Source organism: Geotrypetes seraphini, chromosome 9 (assembly GCF_902459505.1).
Source record: "Geotrypetes seraphini chromosome 9, aGeoSer1.1, whole genome shotgun sequence".
Taxonomy (NCBI): Eukaryota; Metazoa; Chordata; class Amphibia; order Gymnophiona; family Dermophiidae; genus Geotrypetes; species Geotrypetes seraphini.
In genome coordinates, this window is record NC_047092.1 from 85,269,127 (window position 1) to 85,295,704 (window position 26,578).

A 26,578-nucleotide genomic window follows, 5' to 3' on the forward strand; every position below is an offset into this window, starting at 1 on the left:
GGAAAACTCACGCCTAATGGAATAGGCGTGGTCTGGGCAAGGCACCATTCGATTCATTTGCATAACACTGAGCGACCTAGGGCATCCATCTCATGCCTACATTGTAGACGAATGAAAACCAGCTCTACTTTTGATAGTGCTGCCTGATTCAGGAAAAAAAAATTCAATTCGATTCGATTCAGCTTATTGAATCAATTTTTTGATTCAATTTGATTTTCCTGCCAAATTGGATGGTTTTTTCCAAACATCCTGGTGGGTTTATTTTATAGCCTCTTCACCCTCTTTGCCCTCTCCTACCCACACTGGTCCTGTGGTGTAAACAAAATAAACAAACAAAAAATACTTTTCCTCTCTCTATTAAATCCTAGCTCACGTTTGTGGTCCAACACCTGCTCTGGAAGGATACACATTTCAAATCTGACATATTGTAAACAGAAAATAAAATTATTTTTCCTACCTTTTGTTGTATGGTCATTTTTCAAATCTTGTTGGTCCCATGTTGGTCTGGTTGTCTTCTGATCAGGCTCTCCTTCTTTCTTCTTTCTCCGTGCTAACCATCCATCTTCCATCTCTGTCCTCCCCTTCTGTTTCCCTTTCCTCTCCCAGAGGTCTGGCATCTTTCCTTTTTTCATTTCTATCCCCACGCTGCTGCAGCGATGGACCCCACCACCAACAGATCCACCATCATTCCTTTTCTCATCTACCCTTTCATCCAGCATCTCTCTTCTGTGTCCCTGTTTCTATGCTCCCTCCATGTCCAGCATCTTATCTCTCCCCATATCCAGCTTCTTCTTTCTCTCTTACTTACCTCCTATATCCCCTTCCCCAGGTACAGGCTTTCTCCTACTAGCACTCCTGCCATCCTGCACTTTGCCCACCTACTTTGGAGCAGTATCTGTCCCTCTTGTACCTTTCCCCTTGTGGTCTTGCATTTCTCTCTCCCTATCCCTCTCTCCATTAGTCCAGTACCTCTCCTCAGGGCCGCCATCAGGGCAGTACTACCAGTCCTGCATTCAGGGGCCCGGAGCTGACAGGGGGCCCGGGCCAGTAGCGTACCTAGGGGGTGCGGTGCGCCCCGGGTGCACGCCCCAAGAGGCTGCACAGGAGAGAGAGCTGAACGAGGACGATGGGGGACCCGCGGGGTTAAATATAACTCGAGCCGCGAGGCTCATCTTCTACTCCGACTGCCGTGCCGCTCACACAGCCAATCGGAAGTCTTCCCCGATGTCAGCGCTGACGTCGGAGGAAGGGATTAAGCAAAGCCCGCCCTCCGACGTCAGCGCTGATGTCGGGGAAGACTTCTGGTCAGCTATGTGTGCGTGGCGGGACAGGCAGGAAATAGAAGACAAGCCTACGCGGCTCGAGCTACATTTTGCTGAGAAAGTTGCTAAGATGGGCTGGGAGGCAAACGGGGAACACAAAAGGGGGAGGGAGTGCATTTTGGACACAAGGCATGAACTTGGGAGAGAGGAAGGGAGGGAAAGAGATGCTGAGCTGGGGGAGGGAATGGGTTTTTGGACACAGAAGGCAAGGACTTGGGAGAGAGGAAGGGAGGGAAAGAGATGGTTGTGTAAACGGGGAATAGAAGAAAGGAGAATTTTTGGTCATAGGGAGGAAGTGAGGTACAGACAGTGGCATACCAAGGTGGGGGTGGGGGCGGTCTGCCCCGGGTTTACGCCCCAAGGGGGTGTACAGCTGGCCACCCTCCAGTGTTCTCCCTAGGCTGGCAAACTGCGTCTCTTTAGCCACTTGAGTGCCACCGCCGCCATTGGGAACAGGCCGGTGCCAAGTTCTCCCTGCTTTTCCCTGTGGGGCCGACCAACTCTCGCCACCCGCATCAATTCTGACGTCGGAGAGGACGTTCTGGGCCAGCCAATCGCTGCCTGGCTGGCCCAGAACGTCCTCTCCGATGTAGAATTGACGTCAAGTGGCGAGAGTTGGTCGGCCCCGCGGGGAAGAGAAGCAGGGCGAACTTGGCGCCGGCCTGTTCCCGATAGCGGCAGTGGCAGCCTATTCCCCAGTGGCGGTGGCAGCATTTTCCCAATTAAGCATAGGGGAGGGCATAGGGGAGGGCAAGGAGAAAGAAAGAAAGGGGGGGCAGGGAGCCAGAAAAAAAAAAAGAAAGAGGGCTGGGTGAAACAAAGAAAAATGGGGCACGGAGAGAGAGAGAAAGACAGACATATAGAATGAAAGGGGGTATGGAGAGAGAGAAAAAGAAAGAAGGAGGCAGGGTGAAACAAAGAAAAAGTTTGGGGAGGGAATGAGGTCTGGAGGAGAGGAAGCATACAGGAGGCTGAAAAAAGGGAAGAAATATTGGATGCACAGTCAGAAGAATAAAGTGCAACCAGAGACTGATGAAATTACCAAAGGTAGGAAAATGATTTTATTTTCAATTTAGTGATCAAAATGTGTCCGTTTTGAGAATTTATATATGCTGTCTATATTTTGCACTATGGCCCCCTTTTACTAAACCGCAATAGCGTTTTTTAGCACAGGGAACTTATGAGCTTCAAGAGCAGCGTGGGGCATTCAGCGCAGGTCCCTGCGCTAAAAACTGCTATCGCGGTTTAGTAAAAAGGGAGGGGGAATATTTGTCTATTTTTGTATAGTTGTTACTGAGGTGACTTTGCATAAAGTCATCTGCCTTGACCTCTTTGAAAACCTGCGGAATATAAATGATAATTAACATTTTCTCTGCGTACAGCGTGCTTTGTGTTTTTAAAATTTTATTGTTGGTAGATCATTTTGACTTGGCCACAAAGGTAAGGGGGAGGGAGGGGAGCTGCTGAAAGAGTCTACCTTGACGTGGTTGCAGGCTTACAAATCTTTTGATCAAAGAGTGCGGCGACAGAGAAAGGTATGTGTGTATTCGGCCCATGGAAGAAGGGGGGGGTCGGGGGGAGGGGTGCGTGGGGGGCCCAATAGGATTGCTCAGTAAGGGGCCCAGAAATTTCTGATGGCGGCCCTGCCTCTCCTCTGCTTTCTCCCCCTCTTTGGTTTGGTCTCTCTCTTCCCTTCACCCCTCCCCAGGTCAGGCATCTCCCCTCCCCTCTCTTACTCCTTCCTCCTCCTCCTTCTGCACAGGCCTGCCTCCTCACCACCCCCTACCGGGGGGGCGCAATGGGGAGTGCTATGCTGCAGGAGGAAACAGCATTCCCGCGGCTGCCAACTGCTGAATCCTTACAAATTTTCTTTTTGCGCATTGTGCCTCCCTCCCATATCCTTGGTGCCCCATTGCCTCCTTCCTATGCCACCAGTGCTTCCTTCCTAGGTCCTTGGTGCCCCTTCCTATGTCCTTAGTGCCCCAGTGCCTCCTTCCTATGTCGTTCATGCCCTTTCCTATGTCCTTAGTGGCCTCAGTGCCTCCTTCCTATGTCCATGGTGCAGCAGTGCCTCCTTCCTATGCCCCAGTGCTGCCTTCCAATGTCCTTAGTGACCCTTTCCTCCCTCCCCTCAAGCCGACCTGCACCAGTTGCATTTAATTACTTCCTGCCATCCTCCGAAGCCACGCCAAAGTTTGCCTGCCCCCAAGCTGACCCGCCGCCGATTCCTCCTCCCCCCTCTTGGTCCAGCACCCACACATCTGTCCGTCCGCTGGCTCCCCGCCCGTCCGCCGCTCGCCCACTATATTTACTTACTGCCCTGCTAATGCTGCAAAGAAAGGAAGGGCCAGGCGCGTACCCACAAGCCTTCTCCCGACGTCAATTCTGACGTTGGAGAGAAGGTCCGGGATTGGCTGGCCCGGACCTTCTCTCCAACATCAGAATTGACGGGGCTGTAAGTAAATATAGTGGGCGAGCGGTGGCGGGGAGTGGACGGACGGGCAGGGAGCCAGCGGACGGACAGACGGGCGGGTGCTGGACCGGGAGGGGGGAGGAGGAATCAGCGGCGGGTCAGCTTGGGGGCAGGCAGGCTTTGGCATGGCTTCGGAGGATGGCAGGTAATTAAATGCAGCTGGTGCAGGTCAGCTTGGGGGGGGGGAGGAAAGAAGGGGGCACTAAGGACATAGGAAGGGACAAGCTGGGGGAGCGGGCAAGCTGGGGGAGGCCTTTCTGACTGAGCCTCCCCCCTCAACCAGGAGCAGCAGCGGACGGCCAGCAAGAAGCAACACTGCAGCTCCTGCTTTAAGAAGGCATGGGGGAAGGGTCGGCCATTGAATCGGGAGGCCGATTTTTTTTAAAATTGAATTGATTCGAATCAATTCACCTGATTCGAATCATGAGCATAGTTTGGGCTTCAGATAGACCTGAGTTATATGGATGGAACTTAGGCACAGTTTGGACGTCCTTAATGTGATCTGCTAAATAGCTCTCTGGGTTTTTATTTTTGCTTTATTAAGCTCAAAATACATTTATTAAGGCACCACATAAACAGGGCACATCAAAACAGATATATTGCATGCAAACCTTTTATTTTTATTATTTGCCAATTAGAGGAAAACATCCATTAACTGAAGCAGAGCATTTGAAAAAAAAAAAAACCCCACAGCTTTAGGTTTCTTGCTAAAAAGCTACCCTTTTCCTTTTTTTTCTGACTAAACAGTGCTCCAACAGGAAGACCCAATGTTCCACAGAAAAAGGAGCAATCCAACAATAAAACAAACTGTGAATGAAACACAATGTTCTTGACCTTCCTTTATTTCTTCAATCAATGTTAAGAAAAATATCCACATCAACCGTATTAAAAACTAACGGACCGTACCATTTAAGCCTTCTTGCAGAGTTTGGCAGCCTTACATATTCTGCCAAGTTCTTCTCCTGGGTTCTTCCTCCCAAGCTTCTCTAACAACATCCAGAATTCCTCGAGGTATTCCTCCATATAACAATTCAAACTGAGAGAATCCTGTCGAAACCTGGGGCACCTCCCGGACAGTGAACAGTATATAAGAACATAACATAAGAATTACCATACTGAGACAGACTGAAGGTCCATCAGTTTAGTATCCTATTTCCAACAGTGGACAACCCAGGTCCCAAGTACCTAGCTAGATCCCAAGTAGTAAAACAGATTTTATGCTGCTTATCATAAGAATAAGCAGCGGATTTCCCCAAGCTATCCCAATAATGGCCTATGGACTTCACTTTTAGGAAATTATTTCAGTTCTTCCCATCTTCAGCCACAAATTTCTTCAGAATTTGCTTCAGAGTCCTGTGTGACAACCCAACAGCTAAGTCTTGTTATAGTAGTTTGTGGACTCAGGATCCCCACAGAAAGCTTGGGACAAGCATTTGGGGGAAACCCAGAAGGGCACCTCCATATTGGAAGTGAATGGAGAGTAGCTCAGTTGGAGAGTGGAAGAAGGTGTGACTGTAGGGGAGTGGGAAGCTTGCACTATGGCTGTCTGTGCATTAGTTGGTCAGTATGCACATCCCTTTAAAAAATAAACCCTGGGGATGTATGACAGGTAAGGGGGTGGGGGGTTGTTCCCTGACCTGAACCCTCTTTACTCTTCAGGCTCCTTTACATTCTGTAAAAAGAAGCCCCAAAAGAGAGAGCCCTCTCTTGCCTGGAAGTAGCATAGATAGCTTGTTTTCTTGCTAAGAGGGAAGCTTGTTTTCTTGCTAAGAGGAGCAGAGTTCAGTCCTTGCTGTGTTGGAATCAATAGCTGGAAGGAGGAATGCCAAGATTAGCACAGATGGAAAATCATAAGCAGTGTCAAAAGTGGGCTAGGCGGGAATCAAAAGCCGGGGTGGAATACCAGGATTCGCTTAGGTGGGAAAATCCTAGTCAGCTCCCATGGTTGGAGAACCTGTCCATGCTCTACCCCTGAGCTTCCGTGTGATTACAGGTTCCAGCTGGGGTTGATTTCAGAATCTGGAATAATCACAATCTTGGAAGAGAGGAGGGGAGATAAAAGCCTCAGAGCAAGATGCTGAGGCCAGTACTGATGTGTCTGATAAAAGGAATGCCTCATGAAAAGGTTTTTTGGCCTGCCCTATATTTTCCCTGTTTGAATAAGAGTTGAGATTTTGGTGTTTTGAACTGTTTGAAAATTTGTGTAGGCTGCCAGCACTTGGGGGGGGGGGGGGGTGTCTCCAGCTTAATGTTTGGCTTAAAGAGGAGATTTGTAAGATGGGAAGAGGGGTGCAGTTTTTCCCACAACAGACTATTGATCAGCTCCATGGGCCAGCCTGAAACCTATTATGTGTAGGCTTCGTTTCCCTGAACCTAGGGGGTCTTTTTGCTGACAAAAACCATGAACTGTGGGTGTATCAGCTCTTAACTGGTACTTGATAAAAGTTTTAGCCTGAAGGCTGGACTGTATTTGAGGGGATAATTTCTGCCTTGAAATATTGACATTTATGCCTGCTCCTGGAGGGACATTTGCTTCTGCGGTAGTGTGGGGTTTTGACCTCCTGTGAAGGAGTATTTTCCTTTGGGATGGGACTGAGCAGGGATGTTTTTCTCTTTGACTAAGCTGAACTGGAAGAGCAGTGCTAGGCAGATTTTGCCTACAGCTGTACAGGCCACCAGTGTTTTGGGGCCCTTTCCTTTTGAGGTTGGTACTATGCTAAAAAACTGTTTGCAGTAGAACTGTCACCTTGCCAGCCATTCCTGTAGTCCTGAATGTGTTGAAGAATTAAAACTGCTTCTGCTAAGTTAACCTGGCTAAGGAAGTCTACCCTATCTTTGCCAGTATTTTTGTTCTGCTGCTACCTTGACATACACACCTGTCTGCTGGCCTTGAGACATGGCACCCTAAGCATTCCACCAGACCATCTGTCTGTAGATGAAATACCAATGGCAGTAAGAAATTTACTTTTAGCAGAGCATACACTTGCTTCATGATTTAACACATAAAAGTGGAACTTGGTTAGTTAGTATATCAGCAGGGATCCCCATAAAACATTACCAAAGTAGTAGTCTTCATATTATGTAGTGCAATATCCTCTGGGTAGTGGATGGTATAATCCAGGATAATTAAGATGTATATGTTGCCCTGGGTGGTTCATTCTAGTTGCCCTAAAAAATCCAGAGCAACCCAATTAAATGAGGTATTAACAATGGGTATGGGCAAGAGAGGAGCAGTTGGAACCCCCACAGGACTGCTCAGATGGCAGATCAGGCAGGATTGACAAAAGAAAGTTACATGCTTGAATATACCTGGCCCAAAATTCTGGGCCAGGATCCGGTTTCTAGGTTTTCTCCTCCCTGAAGTGATCTCCTAACATGACCTGCCTGTGATAAGAGTACGGGTCTAAAGTCTGCTCTAATTCTTCCACCTCCAGTGTGCTCTTGGTCACCCTATATAATAAATCATTATTTACATTACATTAGTGATTTCTATTCCACCATTACATTGCGGTTCAAGGCGGATTACATAAGATTTACCAGGAGGTTACAAGAATTATAACTTTACATGAGAATTGTCATATTTACTATGAAAAATGGAGTAGCTACCTTAAAGGGGTCCTAGTTACCCATGGTGTTCCAATCTACCATTATAACTTTAGCTTGAGCTCTAAAGGATTCATTCTCTGCCTTAGTCCTCTTAAGTTTTTCTGTTGTCCCTTCCCAACTCCACTTGAGTAAACTATCTAGAGGATCTGGAGTGTCCTGTCCTTGTTCCCCTGGCCCTGGGTTTCTATCAAATGCAGCTTCTAAATTCCTACACAGCTTCTCTGATGATGATAGGGTTTAAGTAGATTCAAGCTCTCTTTATAGAAGTCAGGGTCCTCCAAAGAGAAGATCTCAGGAAAAGATTCCTCTTCCTTCTTTGGGTTAGCAATCGACTGGGCCTAGATGTCTCTGAAGTTTAGGAAATCCTGACCCAGGACATCTGGGTAGGATAGCCAGGACAAGACTGCTACCTCTAACTGAGTTTGCCCAACTAGAGTTTTGAACTGTAAGATACTGTTTCTTGTCCCCATGCATACATAATAGTGTCATGGTCTATTCATAGTTCATATGCAATTTTGTGACCTTTCTCCTCTGAACAAAGGTCTTGATGCTTCCAGAGTCTACTACTGCCCGATAGGAGAGTTCTCATTCAATTCAACTTATAGCACACAGTTCCTTCTCTTGGCTTTGAAAGTTTCCACAAAATTGCAACAGTGCAAGGCTACATCCATGGCTTCTTCAGGTAGATATTGTCAATCCTTGGCCATGTGGCCTCTCTTCCCACATCTGAAACAGGTAGGAGAGTACAGATCCGTGACCAGGTCAGTGGAGTGCTTTGGATTTGTGGGGCCCCATCACTCCAACCCTTTTCTCAGAGATAGCAAGTTAGAAGGTTTCATGTCCTGCCTTCTCTTCCTGGGACTGCCAGCTCACTTCCTATCTTTTTTCATGTGGAAATAGCTTCTCCTAAACCATTGCCTGTAGGCTTCCGGTGTACACCCTGTACACTTCAGGATGGCTGCCTTAATATTCTTATGGTTGACTTGGCCATTGGAGTTGGAGTTTGACTGCTGCCTGTCAACAAGTTTCCCAGATACATAGAGGGGCATAATAATAAAAAAAAAGGTCTAAGTCCCCTTTTGGCCTAAGGCCCTAAACGTTGAAAGTAGAAGCAGGGTTGATTCCAGTTGGCCCAGGTGCCTCAGGCCCCACCTGTGGGCGGGATTTGAAGCACCTGGGCCAATCAGGCCCTAAGGTCCGCCATTCGACAGATGGTGGGCCTGCCAGACGGACAGGCTTGGGATGGGCTAGGGTTCTCTGCTTTTGTCCCCTTTGATACTCCTTACCTGCATTCTGGGGGAGGAGGGGGGCGGGAATGGTGAGAGAGGTGTGTTTGTTCTGGCTGCTGCTGGCTGTGGGGTGAGTGTTGGGTGCTTGATGTGAGGTATCTGGTATGGTGTATTGCACTTGTTATATTGTTTGTCATACTTGCTTGGGTTGGGCCCATGTGCCTAAGGCCCCACCCACAGGAGGGCCTAAGGCTACTGGGCCAATTATGGTTGGCCCAGGTGCCTCAGGCCCCACCTGTGAGCAGGATTTGAGGTGCCTGGGCCAATCAGGCCTTAAGGCCCGCCATTTGATGGATGGTGGGCCTGCCGGACGGACAGGCTTGGGATGGGCTAGGGTTCTCTGCTGTTGTCCCTTTTGAGACTCCTTACCTGCATTCCAGGGGTGGGAATGGTAGGAGAGGTGTGTTTGGTCTATCTGCTGCTGGCTGTGGGGTGAGTGTTGGGTGCTTGATGTAAGGTATGAGGTGTCTGGTATGCTGTTTGATTGCCTGTGATAGTCGGAGTTTATACTATAAAATGTTATGGCCAGGTATCTAGCTTGGCTTTGTACTCACTGAGGGCCTTGGGGGTATAGGTTGGTCTGTTTTTGGATTCTCTTTTGATGGCCATTGCCCTGCCCATTGATGGCATATCTTGTACTGTGGAGTCTTGTATATGTGACGTTCGACGTGACGTTCGACGTGAACTCTCAGGCCTTGAGCATGCGCACATGCTCAAGGCCCAGCACAGGAGGCAGATTTTCAGGCACCGGCACCAACGCACAGGACATGCTGGTGCCGCTGCGGAGGCTACAGCAAAGTAAGAAGAGGGTTCGGGTGGGTTGGGGGGACCTCAGGTCGCGGCGGGGGGGTGCCCGATGGCGGTGGGGGGGTGCCGGATCGCGAGGTGGAGGGTGCCAGTTCGCAGGGGGGGCGCTCGCAAATCGAGGCACGCTCGGTTTCCGAGGCGCCGATTTTGCGAATGTTTTGCTCATTTTGCAAAACACTCGCAAACCGGTGCACTCGTAAACCGAGGTACCACTGTATTTTGTTTATCTTTTGGTTTCCAGTAAGCACCTTTGGGCTCTGGCTCGCTTTCTGAGAGGCTTTCGCTCTGTGTCCTTTTTCTGTCAGGTTTGTGGGATCAGTTTGTGACATTCTAGCATTTTCTTGATTTACAATTTACAAAAAAAAGTATAGATATGTTCTGGGTTTTTTTTTTAACACTAGTCTCTTTACAAAATCAGAATACTATCTGTGTGTTAAAGGGGTTCACGCTTCCTTTGTCTGAATCATACAATTTTGTGCATCTGGGAGCTCTTGATTTTCACAGTATGTTAATTTGCATATTTATTCCCTGATATCTGTCAAACATCTAGGTGATTCAATCAGATTTGCTGCCATTGGGTAACCCTCTTTTTCTGCATTACGGTCTTTAAGAAAATAACTCATTTTATGAGCCTTCGTGGAAGTTATTTTTTATGATGTGAGAACTTTATTTCTGTTGTCTCTGTTAGCTTGTTAAAGATCATCTATATAGTCCATGTCATGTGCTATTTGCCTACATCATTTCTTTAAGCCCTCACCATGACAACACCCCAAACAGTAGCCAGGGACATGTTCAGACATGCCTATAATCGCTTCCAGTTGCAGACTTATAACTTTTGAATTGAGAAATAATTGTTTTTTCTTCTTTTATTGTCACATTTTGTATTTTAAAAGCAGACCCCTGCTAGTCTCTGTAAATTGTACACATATTGATTAGCAAGCCATTCGGCTCATCTGAAAACGCATTTTTGGAGCATCAGTTACTCTGTTTCCACATTTCCATTCCTCATTTCCAGTATGTTAGTTACCCTGTTTCTGATTACGTCACAACCATCAGTCACAAACATTTTCACAGATGTCATCAGAAAGTGTATTTCTGGGTCAGACACCCTCTGTTTCTGCTGATGTCATCAAAAAATGTCAGGGATCATTTCCGGTGATGTCATCAGAAAGTGCATTTCTGGTGATGTAGACAAGGGCGTTACTTGGGTAGTGCGCAGGGCCTGGGCGGAGCTACCACCATTCATTCCTATGGGAGGGACATGGGACATGATCTTGTGGGGTCAGAGGAGCATGGTTGGGGAGTGGATGTGGTATGGGTGTGCAGGGTTTGGGTGTACTGTGGGTCAAGAGTGGGCATGGTTTAACTAGAACATAAGAATTGCCGCTGCTGGGTCAGACCAGTGGTCCATCATGCCCAGCAGTCTGCTCACGCAGCGGCCCTCCGGTCAAAGACCAGCGCACTGAGACTAGCCCTACCTGTGTAGGGCTAGCAGGACCTTGTCTAACTTTGTTTTGAATCCCTGGAGGGTGTTTTCTCCTACGACAGACTCCGGAAGAGCGTTCCAGTTTTCTACCACTCTCTGGGTGAAGAAGAACTTCCTTACGTTCGTATGGAATCTATCCCTTTTCAATTTTAGAGAGTGCCCTCTCGTTCTCCCTAAGTTGGTGATGGTGAACAATCTGTCTTTATCTACTAAGTCTATTCCCTTCAGTACCTTGAATGTTTCGACCATGTCCCCTCTCAGTCTCCTCTGTTCAAGGGAAAAGAGGATGAGTTTCTCTAATCTTTCACTGTACGGAAACTCCTCCAGCCTCTTAACCATCTTAGTCGCTCTTCTCTGGACCCTTTCAAGTAGTACAGTGTCCTTATTCATGTACGGCGACCAGTGGTGGACACAGTACTCTAGGCGAGGGCGCACCATGGCCCAGTACAGCAGCATGATAACCTTCTCCGATCTGTTTGTGATCCTCTTCTTTATCATTCCTAGCATTCTGTTTGCCCTTTTCGCCACCGCCGCGTTTTGCGCAGACGGCTTCATTGACTTTTCGACCAGTACTCACAAGTCTCTTTCCTGGGGGGTCTCTCCAAGTACTGCACTGGACATCCTGAATTCATGTATAAGATTTTTATCGACATCGCAATACACTTATCCACGTTGACCCTCATCTGCCATGCCCATTCCTCAAGTCTGATTATGTCCGTTGCAGATCTTTGCAATCCCCCTATGTCTTCACTACTCTGAATAACTTCGTATTGTGTGCAAATTTAATCACCTCACTTGTTGTACCTATGTCCAGATCATTTATAAAGATGTTGAAGAGCACTGGTCCAAGCACCGAGCCCTGTGTCACTCCAATGGTGATGTTCTTCCAGTCCGAGTATTGTCCATTTACCCCCACTCTCTGTTTCCTATGCTCCAGCCAGTTTTTAATCCATGTGAGTATTTCACCAACGATTCCATGGTATGCAGTTTTCCGAAGTAGTCGTTCATGCGGAACCTTGTCAAACGCCTTCTGAAAATCCAGATATACAATGTCTATCTGCTTGTTTACTCCCTCGAAGAAGTGCAGGAAGTTTGTCAAATAAGATCTGCCTTTGCTGAAACCGTGCTGGCTGGTCCTCATCAGACTGTGTCCGTCAAGGTGATCAGTGTTGTGGTCCTTTATCAGCACCTCTACCATCTTTCCCGGTACCGAAGTCAGACTCACTGGTCTATAGTTTCCTAGGTCTCCCCTCAAACCTTTTTTGAAGATCGGAGTAACATTCGCCACCTTCCAGTCCTCCGGAATCTTTCCCGATTTGATCGACAGATTGGCTATTAGCTGAAGCAGTTCAGCTATAGTCCCTTTCATTTCCTTTATGACCCTTGGATGGATACCATCCAGTCCTGGGGATTTATCGCACTTAAGTCTATCAATCTGCCTGCATACCTCTTCTAGACTGACCATTAACCCTGTCAGTTTCCCGTTTTAGCTTCCAGCATATAGCCTGATGGGTTCCAGTATGATGTGTATATCCTCTTCGTTAAATACAGATGCAAAAAATGTGTTCAGTTTGTTGGCGATTGCTTTGTCCTCCTTTAGCGCTCCCTTTATTCCTTGATCATCCAACGGTCCCACCGCTTCCTTCGCAGGTCGTTTCCCCTTAATATATCGAAAGAACGGCTTGAGGTTTTTTGCCTCCTTGGCTATTTTCTCCTCGTAGTTTCTTTTGGCCCCTTTTACCACCTTATGGCACCTGCATTGATGTTGTTTGTGCTTTTTCCAGTTTTCATCCGTTTTTGACTTCTTCCATTCCTTACACAAAATCTTCTTGTCTCTGTCACTTCCTTCACCACTACAGTGAGCCACGCCGGTTCTTTGTTCTTTTTCTTCTTGGATCCCTTGTTGATACGCGGTATATATAGATTTTGCACCTCAGTGAGCGTGTCTTTAAAGAGCAACCATGCTTACTCTAGCGTTTTTACAGTGTTTATCCTCTTCTTAATCTTCTTCCCCACCATAAGTCTCATCCCTTTTTAATTCCTTTTTCGGAAATTCATTGCCGTGACCATCATTCTGGACCGATGTTTCGCCCCTGCATCCAGGTTGAAGCGAATCATGTTGTGATCGCTGTTTCCCAGTGTCCCTTCTACTTCTACACCTTGCACCAGTCCTCACAATCCATTTAGAATTAAGTCCAGAATTGTATTTCCTCTTGTATTTTCCTTGACAAGTTGTTCCAGGAAGCAATCGCCTACAACATCCAGGAACTTGGTCTCTCTAGCCCAGCTGAAAGTGCCTAGGTTCCAGTCTATCTCCGAATAGTTGAAGTCACCCATGATAACTGTGTTGCCTCCCTTGCAGTTGCATTTAATCTCGTCCGTCATTTCTCCATCAATTTCCTTGGACTGCCCTGGGGGGCGGTAGTAGATGCCGATCTTCATTTCCATTCCATTTGTTCCCGGAATTTTGACCCATAGAGACTCTAATTTATTTTTTGTTCCCAGTGTGTACTCTCCGGTAGACTCAATTCCCTCTTTGACGTATAGGGCAATTCCTCCACCTTTCTGACCTACTCTGTCTCTGCGATACAGCTTGTATCCCAGTAGCACAGTGTCCCAGACATTTTCTTAGTTCCACCATGTTTCCGTGATGCCGATGATGTCAAGGTTATCTTTTTGTGCCATAGCTTCCAATTCCCCCACCTTATTCCGTAGGCTCCTTGCGCTCGTATAGCTACACTTGAATTTGTGGCCTGTTATTTTCTTGCATTTCTTTCCCTCTTGTGACCCTTTAGATCCATCAGGATTTCTGTCTTGCCTATGACCCAGTGAGTCTTCCCTGCTATCTTCCTGCACGGTATCCTCTGAGTATACCGGTTCCCGAACCATCGACTCATTGTCGACTGTCAGCTTTCCCCTTCTTCCTAGTTTAAAAACTTCTCAATTTTTCTCTTGATGTTGCTTACAAGTAGCCTTGTTCTGTCTCCACTGAGGTGGAGTCCATCCTTCCTGTATAGCTTGCTCTTCCCCCAGAACATCGTCCAGTTGTGCATGAAGTGGAATCCTTCTTCCTCACACTAGCGCCTCATCCACTAGGAAGTGAACGCTTATTTTTTTATCCTTATCTTGACAGCTGTCAATCATTTTGACATGAGGTGTACCCATTATACATTTTTGCATGAGGTAAAACTCCCTATAGTTTATAAATCTTTCCTTTAACTATTAAAGGAAAGATTTATAAACTGTAACGAGTTTTACCTCATGCAAAATTGTCATTTCTTTAATAAGACATTAACTATTTTTTCTGCGGCCTTCCAAGTACCCTATTTTTTTCTGCGGTCCTCACAGTTAAAGTTTAACATCTTTCCTTTCTCAGAACTGACACATTTCAATCATTATATTGAAAATAAAATCATTTTCCATACCTTTGTTGTCTAGTGACTTTATTTTTCTGTGCTTTTAACTATGTTTCCAGGGTCTGTTTCCAGGGCCTTCTTGTTCATTGTTTTTCTCTCCATCTTCACTTTCTGCCTTGCATCCATCTTTTAGTGTATTCAGGGATACTAAGATTAAGTATAAGATGAAGGTCAGAAAAAGGTACAATAAATATAGAACACAACTGACCTTATTGGATGAAACTAGCCTATAGGGGGTGATCAGAAAAGTATGTATAAAATGTCTCAGAGATGTGAAACTCTGAAGGGAAGGCTGAGAAACCTCCCTTAATAAGAGTTTACCTTCCAGTCATTGTCACTTCATATGAAATCCTTGATCACACTCAAAGGCTGTAATAAAAAGTTTAATATTTTGTTGAATGCTTTCTAATGTTCAAAAAACAGATGATATCTTCTCTCATCTTATCTAAATCATGCAAACATCACTGCTGATATAGGCTAGTTTCATCCAATAAGGTCAGTTGTGTTCTATATTTATTGCATCCATCTTTGGCATTAACTTAACATTCAATTTTTCTGCTTTCTTCTCCAAATCTATGTTTCCATGTCTTCCCTTCCTATCTCTCCTTCCCTCCCTATTTCCATGGTCTGACATCTCTTTCCTTCCCTCCTCCCCATCCCCAGTGTAACATTTCTCTTTCCCTTCCTCCTTTATGCCCCCTTCAGTCCATCTCCCTTCTCTTCCTCCTTTCTGCTCCCCCTCCCTGTCCAACATTTCTCCCTCCTTTCCACCAGTCCAACATTTTTTTCTCTCTTCCTCATGCATGCTTCTCCTATGGTCTTCCTTCCCTCAACCAAATAACATCTCTCTCTCTCCCTCCATGAGTCCAACTTTCACTCTCTGCCCTCTCCCCCTTCCCCAGTGTAACATTTCTCCTTCCCTTCTTTCTGTCCTCTTCATCCATTTTTCCCTCTCCAGGAGTCCAACGCTTTATGCTTTCTCTTTCTGTCCTTGCCTCTTCCCTCAGTGGCATCCCTCCTTCCCACCCCCCAACCCAACATGCTCTCTCCCCATGCACATCTACCCTCCCCTCCAGTGTGTAGCACCTATCATTTCCCTCCCTTTCTGCCAGGTCCAGCAGCACCTTTTCTTCCTTCCTTTTACCTCTCCCCTGTCCAGCAGTACCCCTTCTCCCTTTCCTGCTTCCCTTGTCCAGCATTACCCCTTCTCCTTTCCTTGCTCCCCTTGTCCAGCAGTACCCTTTCTCCCTTCCTTCCTCCCCTCCTCCCCTGTCCAGCAATGCCTGTATTTTGCAGCCGCGGTCTGTACGTGATCTCGCACACTGGGCAGGAAGAGAGGCTCCAGCGCCGGCATTAGCTGACTTGCAACTTCCTGCAGCTGTCGCGTATGCCGGGACTCCTGCCTTCACATATTTGCCAGATACGCATAGGCAGGAGTCCCACCATACGCGAAGGCAGCAGGAAGTTGCAATTCAGCTGATACCGACGCCAGAGTCTCTCTTCCCTCCCAGAGTGCGAGATCGCATACAAGACCGTGGACCGTAAAATAGCACCTGGGGGGCAAGTTTGAGACTGCTGTTGTAAGCCAAGTATATTGCTCCAGAAATTTATCTCCATGCAATTTTTTAGACCTGCTCTTTCTGAAGCTGAGAATATAAAATCAATTGTATTCAAGCAAACTTGCAGATGTTGTTTAGTAGTAGAAGGGAATCAAATTGTTGAGATCTATTGATCTATTGATCATTGTGACCTACAGTAGACTGGTCTGAATCAGCATGGCTTATCTTATGTTTTTATATTCTTAATTCATCAAATTATACTCTGTCACATCATGGTTTCTAAAACACCAAAGACATTTTGCTTTGAAGTTAGTGTAGCCCCCCCCCACCCTTGTACAATTCCAAATATAGTCATGCTGTTTTCCTATCACTTGCTCCATTTGTTTTTATTTAGGTGATTATATAGAGCATTTTCTGTATGTAAAGCATATTTTACATGCAGCAAATGATTTTTATAAAATTTCATGGATGAATTATAAGTACAAATTCACTTGCTGTTAAAACATGCCATGTATAGACATTCTTGGTGAGCATAGCTTTGGATAGAATAGGAGAGAACTATTGACTTCAGAACAGATGCAGCTTTTTGCAAGAGGATTTTTTTGCTACTGAAGGATCATTAAAGGAGCCTATAATGTAAAGGTACATAGGCATCTATGTTGCTTTTATAAAATATAATTACTGGGGTTTCAAGGATGTCACACATAACTCCACTTTGTACCCAATTGCATTGGTTCCCCATGCAGCAAAGAGTGCATTTTAAGATTCTCTCAATCATTCATCAGATTTTGTATCATGTTTCCCTGAAGGTATTACAGGAGTTCTTTGAAATGTACCAACCTAGAAGATATCTAAGATCAGAAAATAGTATGAAATTGAAACTAGAGGGTAAGATGTCAATTATGCTTGTTTAGATTGGAGCAACAATGATGTCTGTGGCAGGTGCTAAACTTTGGAATGCCCTGCCTGGTATTCTGCGATTTTTTGTGCTGGGAGGATTAATTTCAAGAAAATGTTGAAAATGCAATATTGGTTAATGCGTTCCCATATTAATGCTGTTCTCTGGTAATCCCTCCTTGTGGTTGTTGCTGCTTTTCTGGAATTCTCTGATACAATCCTCAAGGATATTTTGAAATGAATTTGACTATTAATGTCTTCCTGTCTTAATATTGTTGAAATCTGACCTGCTAATGTCTATTCATGTCCTAGAATTTTTGGATACTTTATGGGGAGGATGAAGTTTAAGAATTTGTTAGAAATGGGTCTGACTATTTTGCCTTCCTGTGTTACACTTGTTGTTGTTGTTTTTTTAATTGATCGAAGGGAGCTTAAGATAATGTATATGTATTTTGTAAACCACATAGCCAATATGTAGTATATACATTTTTAAATAAATAAAAATATGCCTTTATGTACTTTCACATAGGATTCCTCTTATAAAATTAGCATTGCAAAAAGTTTGGTAAACTGAGAAATTTATATTAAGAATGGCTTCAAGTAAAATAATATGGTCTGAAATAATATTTATGCTAAATACTCACATAGTAATGTTTCAATATATTTTATTTGCTTTTTCTAGGAGCAGCTAAAATGCCAGCTATAGCTATTGGAATTTTTGTAGGAGGACTTTTAATGAAAAAGTATAAATTAGGGATTCTTGGAATCATTAAATTTGCATTTTGGACATCGTTTTTGGGATTCCTTCTGAGTCTTGCTGTTGTCCCATTGGGATGTCAGAATACCAGTGTTGCAGGTCTAACAACAGATTATAATGGGTATGTAGCTACCGGTCTTATTTATTCTTTAATGTTCTTTTTATTTCATTTTAAAATATGAATATATTTATAAACAGTCATTTGATGCTAATCAAAGTAAAGATTGTAGGGTAGAAATAACTATCTAACCTTTTCATTAAAGGGCCTTAATACAAAACTGCGGTAAGCACTAACACATGCTTACCGCAGCAAAAAAAAAAAATGGTATACAGTGGGGTGCACTGAAGTGCCCTGTAATAATTTCAGTATGTGTGCACTTTACCCATGTGCTAAAAATTAAAATTTATTTTTTCACAGTGGGAGTATGTCTATTGGCAAAGAATATCACCTCAATAATGTACACTCTATATAAATATTTCAAGGGATGTATACCATAAGTATCTTCACCAAAAATAGTTATAATTTTTTAGCTATTATAACAACTCTTGTAAAGATCCTCAGTGGCACCACTCAGGACTCAATGTGTTTCATTGTCCCAAGCTTTATGTGTCAAATTCTCATTGGATCTACTTTTTAATCTTTTCTTATTTAAATCTTATTTAAGAGCTTAACTTTTGCTTAGCTCTTCATTCTTACATTCAATTAATTTATAAATAAGCAAATACTTAGCTTAAAACAAGTGGTCTCTGGCTAGGGATGTTGGCGTCGACATGTTTTGCATAGAACAGCTTTTTCAAGGCTTAACTCCTGCAGAAACGGAAATCTTATTAATAATGATATGCTCTCAAAATTATCAGCTTAGTATAACTTTTTACTAGACTGTAATCCCTCCTCTTTTTACACTTACCTAACTAATAACTGCCAGGAACTGTGATTATTGTATCATCAGAATGGCGGCGGCATTTTTTTTCAACTTAAATAGAATGGGGAACCTGATCAGCTGAAACCAACATGATGACGTTGGTCAGATTTTACCGGGCCCACCCTCCTAGTTTCTTATTGATGAAACCAGTAACTTTCATAAATCCCTTCCCCATGCTCCGTGTTAGATCAAGGACACCCATTCAAGCTCTGCATTTAGCCCGCCTGGAGACACTGTATTTAACAAATAAATCCATCATTGTTCTTTGTAATTCAGAAACTCTTCGTTGTTCCCTCCCTTGCTTTACATAGTCAATTATTCTCCATTGCAGCTGGTGAGGATCATGCTGTAACCTTAAACAATGTTCCACTATAGGGGCTTATAAATTTGTTTGTTTTAATCCGAGATTTATGTTCATTAATTGCACATGCATTGAATGAGAGTTGTGACCTACATACACCAATTTACATGGACATATAAGAATATATTCCACTCCTAAACATAAGAACATAAGAAGTGCCATCTCCAGAACAGACTCTAGGTCCATCAAGTCCGGCGATCCACACACGCAGAGGCCCTGCCAGGTATACCCTGGCATAGTATTAGTCCCCATATCAATCTAAGCTACTCATAAGAGATGCGCATCTAGCTTACCCTTACCTATGTCACCTTAAGCCACTCATAAGGAGGTGTACATCTAACTTACCCTTAAACCCTAGAACGGTGGATTCCACAATTACCTCTTCTGGGAGAGCAATACAGGTTTCCACCACTCATTGCGTGAAGCAGAACTTCCTGATATTTGTTCTGAACCTGTCCCCCCTTAGCTTTAGTCCATGTCCTCTTGTCCTTGTCACATTGGACATTGTAAATAGTTTTTATCCTGCTCTATTTGGTCGATTCCTTTCAGTATTTTGAAAGTCTCGATCATATCCCCTCGCAGTCTCCTCTTCTCAAGGGAGAACAATCCCAGTCTCTTAAGTTGTTCCTCATATTCCAAGTTCTCCATGCCCTTTATTAGCTTCGTTGCCCTCTCGAGTACTTTTAAATCCTTCTTTAGGTATGGAGACCAATGTTGGACGCAGTATTCCAAGTGTGGTCTGGCCATTGCTCTATAAAGCGGTAGTATTACTTTCTCCGATCTACTCGTGATTCCCTTCTTTATCATGCCTAGCATTCTATTCACTTTCTTCACTGCCACTGCGCATTGCGCCAGTGGCTTCAAGGTCCTGTCGATTAATATGCCCAGGTCCCTTTCTTGTTCGGTTTTTTCCAGATTTGCACCTGACATACTGTATTTGTGTTACTTATTTTTTCTGCCTAATTGCATGACTTTGCATTTTTCCACATTAAACTTCATCTGCCATTTATCTGCCCAATTTTCCAATCGGCTCAAGTTGCTCTGGAGTAGAGAGCTGAATGGGGACGATAGGAATCCCGCAGGACCCACGGGGATCCTACGGGTTCCCCCTTTGGTCATGGGGATCCCATGGGGACGCCCCCTAGGGTCGCGGGGTTCCTGCGGGGTTAGATCGCACTCGAGCCGTGAGGCTAGTCTCCTCCTTACCTGCCCTGCCGTAGCACACAGTGGAACGGAAGTCTTCCAGATGTCAGCGCTGACGTCGGAGGGAGGGCTTAAGCAAAGCCCTCCCTTCCTCCGACATCAGCACTGACATCGGGAAGACTTCCGGTCGGCTGTGTGTGGCAGGGCAGGTAGGGAGAAGGCAATGGCGTACCAAAAGGGGGGGGGGGCGGTCTGCCCCGGTTGCAGCCATGGGGGGCAGTGTGCACAGCCGGTCAGGTCCCCTTACCTTTGTGGTGCTTCCCCCGACCGACCGACAACAGGCCCGGCCGACAAACCTCCCTGCCCTGTAGCCGCTGTAAGAAGGTAAGAAGGTAATTTAGATTCGTGGCAACAGGGCAGGGAGGTTTGTCCGACCGGGCCTGTTCTGTTGTCGGTCGGGTGGGGAAGCATCACAAATGTAAGGGGCAGGGAGGGAGAAAGTCAGGAAAGGTAGAGTGGAGAAGAAAAGACGCTTATGGGAAATGGGTAAAACTGAGGGGGGAGAAGGCCGCTGAAAGCACTGGGGAAGACAAAGGGGTGGAGAAGGACGCTGAAAGGACATGGGGAAGATGGGAGGGGGGAGAAGGATGCTGAACACAGAGGGGGAGAAGGACGCTGAAAGCACATGGGGAAGACAAAGGGGTGGAGAAGGACGCTGAAAGGACATGGGAAGACGGGGGGAGAAGGACGCTGAAAGGACATGGGAAGACGGGGGAGGACACTGAAAGGACATGGGGAAGACGGGGGGAAGAAGGACGCTTAAAGGACATGGGGAAGACAGAGGGGGGAGAAGGACGCTGAAAGAACATGGGGAAGACAGGGGGGAGAAGGACACTGAAAGCACATGTGGAAGGCAGAGGGGGGAGAAGGATGCTGCCTGACAGGACATGGGGAAGATGGGGGGAGAAGGATGCTGAAAAGAAATGGGGAAGAGAGAGTGGGGAGAAGACGCTGGCAGGGAAGAAGACAGAGATGCCAGACTATGGGGGGAGCGGAGGGAAGAAGATGGGTGCCAGACCAATTTGGGAGGGGGGAGAAAGGGAGAGGCACAGTAACAGAGCAAATGGAAGACGCAGAAAGAAGAGAGACAGTGGATGGAAGGAATTGAATGAGAACATGAGGAAAGCAGAAACCAGGCAACAAAGGTAGGAAAAAAATTCTTTTTTTTTTTTTTTTGCTTCAGGATAAAGTAGTATATTAGTTGTGTTGATAAAAATTTATAAACATTAGATGCTCTGGTAGAAACCCATTTACAAAGTATGTATTCTTCCCAATTAATATTTCCAAATTAATAAAGTCTTTTTGCTTATTTTAAAATGGGTTTCTACCAGAACCTTTAATTCAGTAGCATAATTAAATGAAATAACTATTTCTGTAGTTTATAGGGACGGGCGGGGACGGAGGAGATTCCTCGCGGGGACGGGCGGGGATGGAGGGGATTCCTCGCGGGGACAGGTGGGGATGGAGGGATTCCTCGCGGGGACGGGTGGGGACGGGTGGGAATCCTCACAGGGACGGGTGGGACTTTGGCGGACGGGTGGGATTTCTGTCCCCGCGCAACTCTCTACTCTGGAGTTCCTCGCTGTCCTTCTGCGATTTGATTGCCCGGCATAGCTTTGTGTCATCTGCAAACTTGATGATCTCACTAGATGTTCCATCCTCCAGGTCATTTATGAAGATATTAAATAAATAAGATGGGCCCAAGTACCAAGCCCGGGGCACACTGTTAGTCACAGTCTCTCAGTCTGAGAATTTCCCATTTATGCCCACTCTCTGCCTTCTGTTCTCCAGCCATTTGCCTATCCATCTTAGTATGTCTCCTATTCCATGGCCTTGCAGTTTCCTGAGGAGTCTTACATGTGGAACCTTGTCGAACGCTTTCTGAAAATCCAAGTATACAATATCCACCGGTTCTCCGCTATCAATTTGTCTGTTTACTGTCTCAGAAAAGTGAAGTAGGTTCGTCAAACATGACTTCCCCTTCCTGAATCCATGCTGGCTGGCTCCCATCAGGTCGTGTGTGTCTAAGTGCTGGGTAATGCTATCCTTGATCAGCGCCTCAACCATCTTCCCAGGGACCGACGTGAGACTCACAGGTCTAAAGTTGCCCGGTACTCCTCTTGATCCTTTTTTAAATATCGGCATGATGTTCGCTATCTTCCAGTCATCCGGTATCTGTCCTGTTTTGATTGACAGGTTGGCAAGTTTTTGCTGTTTGATAATTAGTATTAGCCATGGCTTTTATTATTTTCCCTGTCTGCAGGTCTGTCCAAGAGTTACCTTCAATGGCGGTAGCACACCATTGACAGTGGCCACATTTAGTATGGTCTCCTTCTATTTTATTAATAACTAGCTTTATAGCCCGTTACATTAACGGGTGCTAGAATATATGTGTGTGTGTGTGTCTATTTCTTTCTCTCTCTGTCTCTCTCTCTCTCTGTCTTTCTTCCTGTCTTTCTTTTGGCTGTACACCATCACCCCTTACTTGCTCCCCCTGTCCATTCACCCTTCCTTTTACCTCTCCTGTGTCCACCACCACCCCTTCACTGCTCCCCTTATCCAGCAGCAGCCCTTCTCCCTTTGTTTTATCTCCCCCCTGTCCATCAGCACCTCTTCCTGCTCCCCCTGTCCAGCAGTAGGCCTACCTTCCTTTTTTCCACCCCTGTCCATCAGCACCTTTTCCTGCTCCCCCTGTCCAGAAGTAGGCCTCCCTTCCTTCCCCCCCCCCAAGCAGTCTGCAATAGTTACATTTCTGCTGGCATCTTTGTCTTGGGGGTGGCTCCTCCCTGGTGCTTTCAGGCCTTTCTTTTGCTCGTTTCCATTATTTCCCCCCAACCTTAAAGGTTTCAATGCGCCTTAGATGGAATTTGCGCGCGCTAAGCCCTGCGGGACGCGTTAACCAGCGCTAATGTGCGCGAGCGGCTCCAGCACCAGCTTCTCCACCCGGACCCTTGGCACGTGCCACGCTCCGCCCCTTAGCTACCTGGAAGTACCGGGCTTCACTCGCCTGCTCCCGGAGAGTAGCTCGTGACGTCACAGAAGAGAGGGACAGAGCGCAAGCGTATGCGCCCCTCATGGAAGGGAGGAACTTGAGCCCTCCATGTCATCATCGTCGTCGCCAAGGAATTCGCCAATCGAGGAGCACCCGATAGAGCGCTAGACTTCGCGGCCAGGGAGCTGAAGTGAGGCCAGTGGGTGGGATCAGTGAATCCGCATTAAAGCGTGCGAAGGAGGGCAGGGCAAAGCAGGCTGCGGTCCCGGCTTCCGCATTAAAGCGTGCGAAGGAGGGCAGGGCAAAGCAGGCTGCGGTCCTGGCTTGAGGAGTTGATCCTATGATACCATTGGGCCGTCAAGTTGGCAGGGCTGTGGGGCCTGGGTGCAGTGGGGAAGCGGGGTCTTGCCTGGCCGGGGCCAGCCGAATCCCCTGCTCTCCTAAGTGACGGCCCCTCACTCCGCACCATCTAGCGCATGCGCACTCGTGCCGCCACATCCTGACAGAAAAGGGATCAGGGAACACGCAGCGCGAGTGCGCATGCGCGCTTAGCTTTTTATTATTATAGATAATAACTTTATTTTGTATACCGCAATACTACAAGCAGTTCAGAGCGGTTTACAAGCTTTCCTAATTTTACAAGTTTCCTAGTTTTACAAGCTTTCCTAGTTTTAGTTGAATTAAAACCTGACTATTTGTTTTGCCCCTTTTAAATGAAAACATTGGGATCTCTTCAAAAATAGTGTGCAACTGTAAAACATAAGAGGACTATGGCAGAAGTCAATCCTTGCTGGTTATAATACTGCTCTCAGAAATCTGTGCTGTCCTCACACTACTGTGTTCGGAACCATTCTCACAGATATAAGATATCTTTCATTGAGTCGGTATTTTTTATGCAAAAAACATAGCCACGCAAGCTCATATAAAGTGCTGAGTGCAATAAATAAATGACTTTTTTTTGTATTTAAAAATAGATATCAAAAAACTTTATGCACTTATCTTATAAAGAGCTGGCTTGTAGCTCGTGGCTGTTCAATATATGGCTGAACGCCCGTTGATCATTTTATGGCTGAACGCCCTACGGGACCCGTTTCACCACACATAAAGGGCTTCTTCAGGGGTCTTATAGTATAAACTGCAATAGAACAACAACACAAAAACAAACTTACATTTCAAGTGGATAAAATAACACAAGAACTTCTTCTCAATAAACAATAAACAAGACGGATGTACTTACTGTGCTACAGTATTAGCATTAACACAAAATGGCGCTGGCAGATTACAAATGCCGCGCCTGCGTCTTATATGCCCTTCTAAAAAGTGACATACACATGCGCTTTATTTATGCACGTCTCACTAAACCAATTTTTACATTAACTATGAAAAAATGTGGGAAAACATAAAAGGTAATAAACAATCAATGAAAAATCCAGAAAAAATTAGAAAAAAAGATTAGAAAAAAGAATACCAGTCAATACCAGAATTTAACCCATTTGGTTTTGTCGTATTCAGTCTGAATATCCATCGGGACTCACGCTGATGCAATCTACGTTGCCTATTACCCCCTCTCATATGCTGTTCTTCTCTATCAATTCCGAAGCTTCTTAAATCGGAGAAGGAATGATTCATCTTAATGCAATGTTCAGCTATAGGTGCATTACGTTTAAAACATTTAATATTTGATTTATGCTCACCCAACCTTATTTTAAGTGATCTAGTGGACATCCCAACATATAACTTATTACACGGACACCAGATCACATAAATAATGTGGTCCGTGGAACATGTTAAAAAATGTTTGATTTTATAAATCTTCCCATTTAGCGGATTAGTAAATTCATTAAGGGAGACCATAATTTTACAAACGCTACACTGTCCACATTTAAAAAAACCAACCAACCCCGGACTTAGTGGCTTCATAATATTACAAACAGTAGGGGAAAGAATGTCTCTTAAGTTCTTATTCCTAGAAAAGGCTATTCTAAGATGGACATCTTCAAATAAGGGACTAGTTTCCATAATCTTCCAGTTCTCTTTCAAAATCTGAGCAATACAATTCCCATCATTGGAATAACGGAGTGCACAAGTCATAATAGTGTCATCATGTGTCAATTCTTTTGATTTTTTGTGGAACAACCATTCTTTATGATAATGTTTAGTTCGCTTCAGGGCTCTCTTTAAAGTTGTCGAAGGATAGCCTCTTTCCTCAAACTTGGCTATCCATTCCTTGGATCTTTTCTTAAACGTTTCTTTAGACGAACAATTCCTCTTCAATCTCAAAAATTGAGAGAAAGGAAGATTGTTTCTTAGACTGCTGGGGTGACAACTGCGATAATCTAAAAGCATATTTCTGTCAGTTGGTTTAGTAAAAACATCAAATATAAACTGATTTTCTTTTTGAAGAATATGTAGATCTAAAAACTCGATGCTAGAATTAGACCAACTCATAGTAAAATGCAGACTCACATCGCAGTTATTAAGCCACTGAAGGAAATCCTGAAGACGCTTTTCACCACCTTTCCACAGAACTAAAACATCATCTATATATCTATACCAACTGTACAGTTCTCCATTGAAAGGGGATTGTGGTAACCAACATGACTCAAAATTCGCCATATATAAATTGGCGACGGAGGGGGCAAATACCGCCCCCATCGCTACCCCTTTACGTTGTCTATAGTACAATTGGTCATATATAAAGAAATTCTCTTTCATGGTAATCTCTGCTAAAGTTGATAAGAACTCCGTGGGAATGGCATGAGGTCTTTCTCTCTTATCCAATACCTCAGTGATGATGTTCAAAGCAGCGTCCTGAGGAATGGAAGTATATAAAGCAGTGACATCAAAGGAAGCCAGAGTGAAAGGAAACCATTCACTCGGAATGTCTTGTAACTTTATTATGACATCTCTCGAATCTTGAAGATAGGAGTCAATCTTAGGAACCTCCTGTTTCAGAAATTCATCAACAAATGTCGACAGATCTTCCTTTCTCTCAATTTTTGAGATTGAAGAGGAATTGTTCGTCTAAAGAAATGTTTAAGAAAAGATCCAAGGAATGGATAGCCAAGTTTGAGGAAAGAGGCTATCCTTCGACAACTTTAAAGAGAGCCCTGAAGCGAACTAAACATTATCATAAAGAATGGTTGTTCCACAAAAAATCAAAAGAATTGACACATGATGACACTATTATGACTTGTGCACTCCGTTATTCCAATGATGGGACTTGTATTGCTCAGATTTTGAAAGAGAACTGGAAGATTATGGAAACTAGTCCCTTATTTGAAGATGTCCATCTTAGAATAGCCTTTTCTAGGAATAAGAACTTAAGAGACATTCTTTCCCCTACTGTTTGTAATATTATGAAGCCACTAAGTCCGGGGTTGGTTGGTTTTTTTAAATGTGGACAGTGTAGCGTTTGTAAAATTATGGTCTCCCTTAATGAATTTACTAATCCGCTAAATGGGAAGATTTATAAAATCAAACATTT

The 26,578-nt window shown here is 45.0% G+C and overlaps 1 protein-coding gene across 1 annotated transcript in view; it reads left to right on the forward strand.

The window, feature by feature from the left end:
• LOC117366418 (solute carrier organic anion transporter family member 1B3-like) overlaps nucleotides 1-26,578 on the forward strand; it is a 462,552-nt gene that overhangs the window by 218,702 nt on the left and 217,272 nt on the right. The window contains exon 8 of the mRNA XM_033957759.1: nucleotides 17,538-17,733. Within this exon, the coding sequence (XP_033813650.1) occupies nucleotides 17,538-17,733 (196 nt within the window). The remainder of the gene's footprint in view (nucleotides 1-17,537; nucleotides 17,734-26,578) is intronic.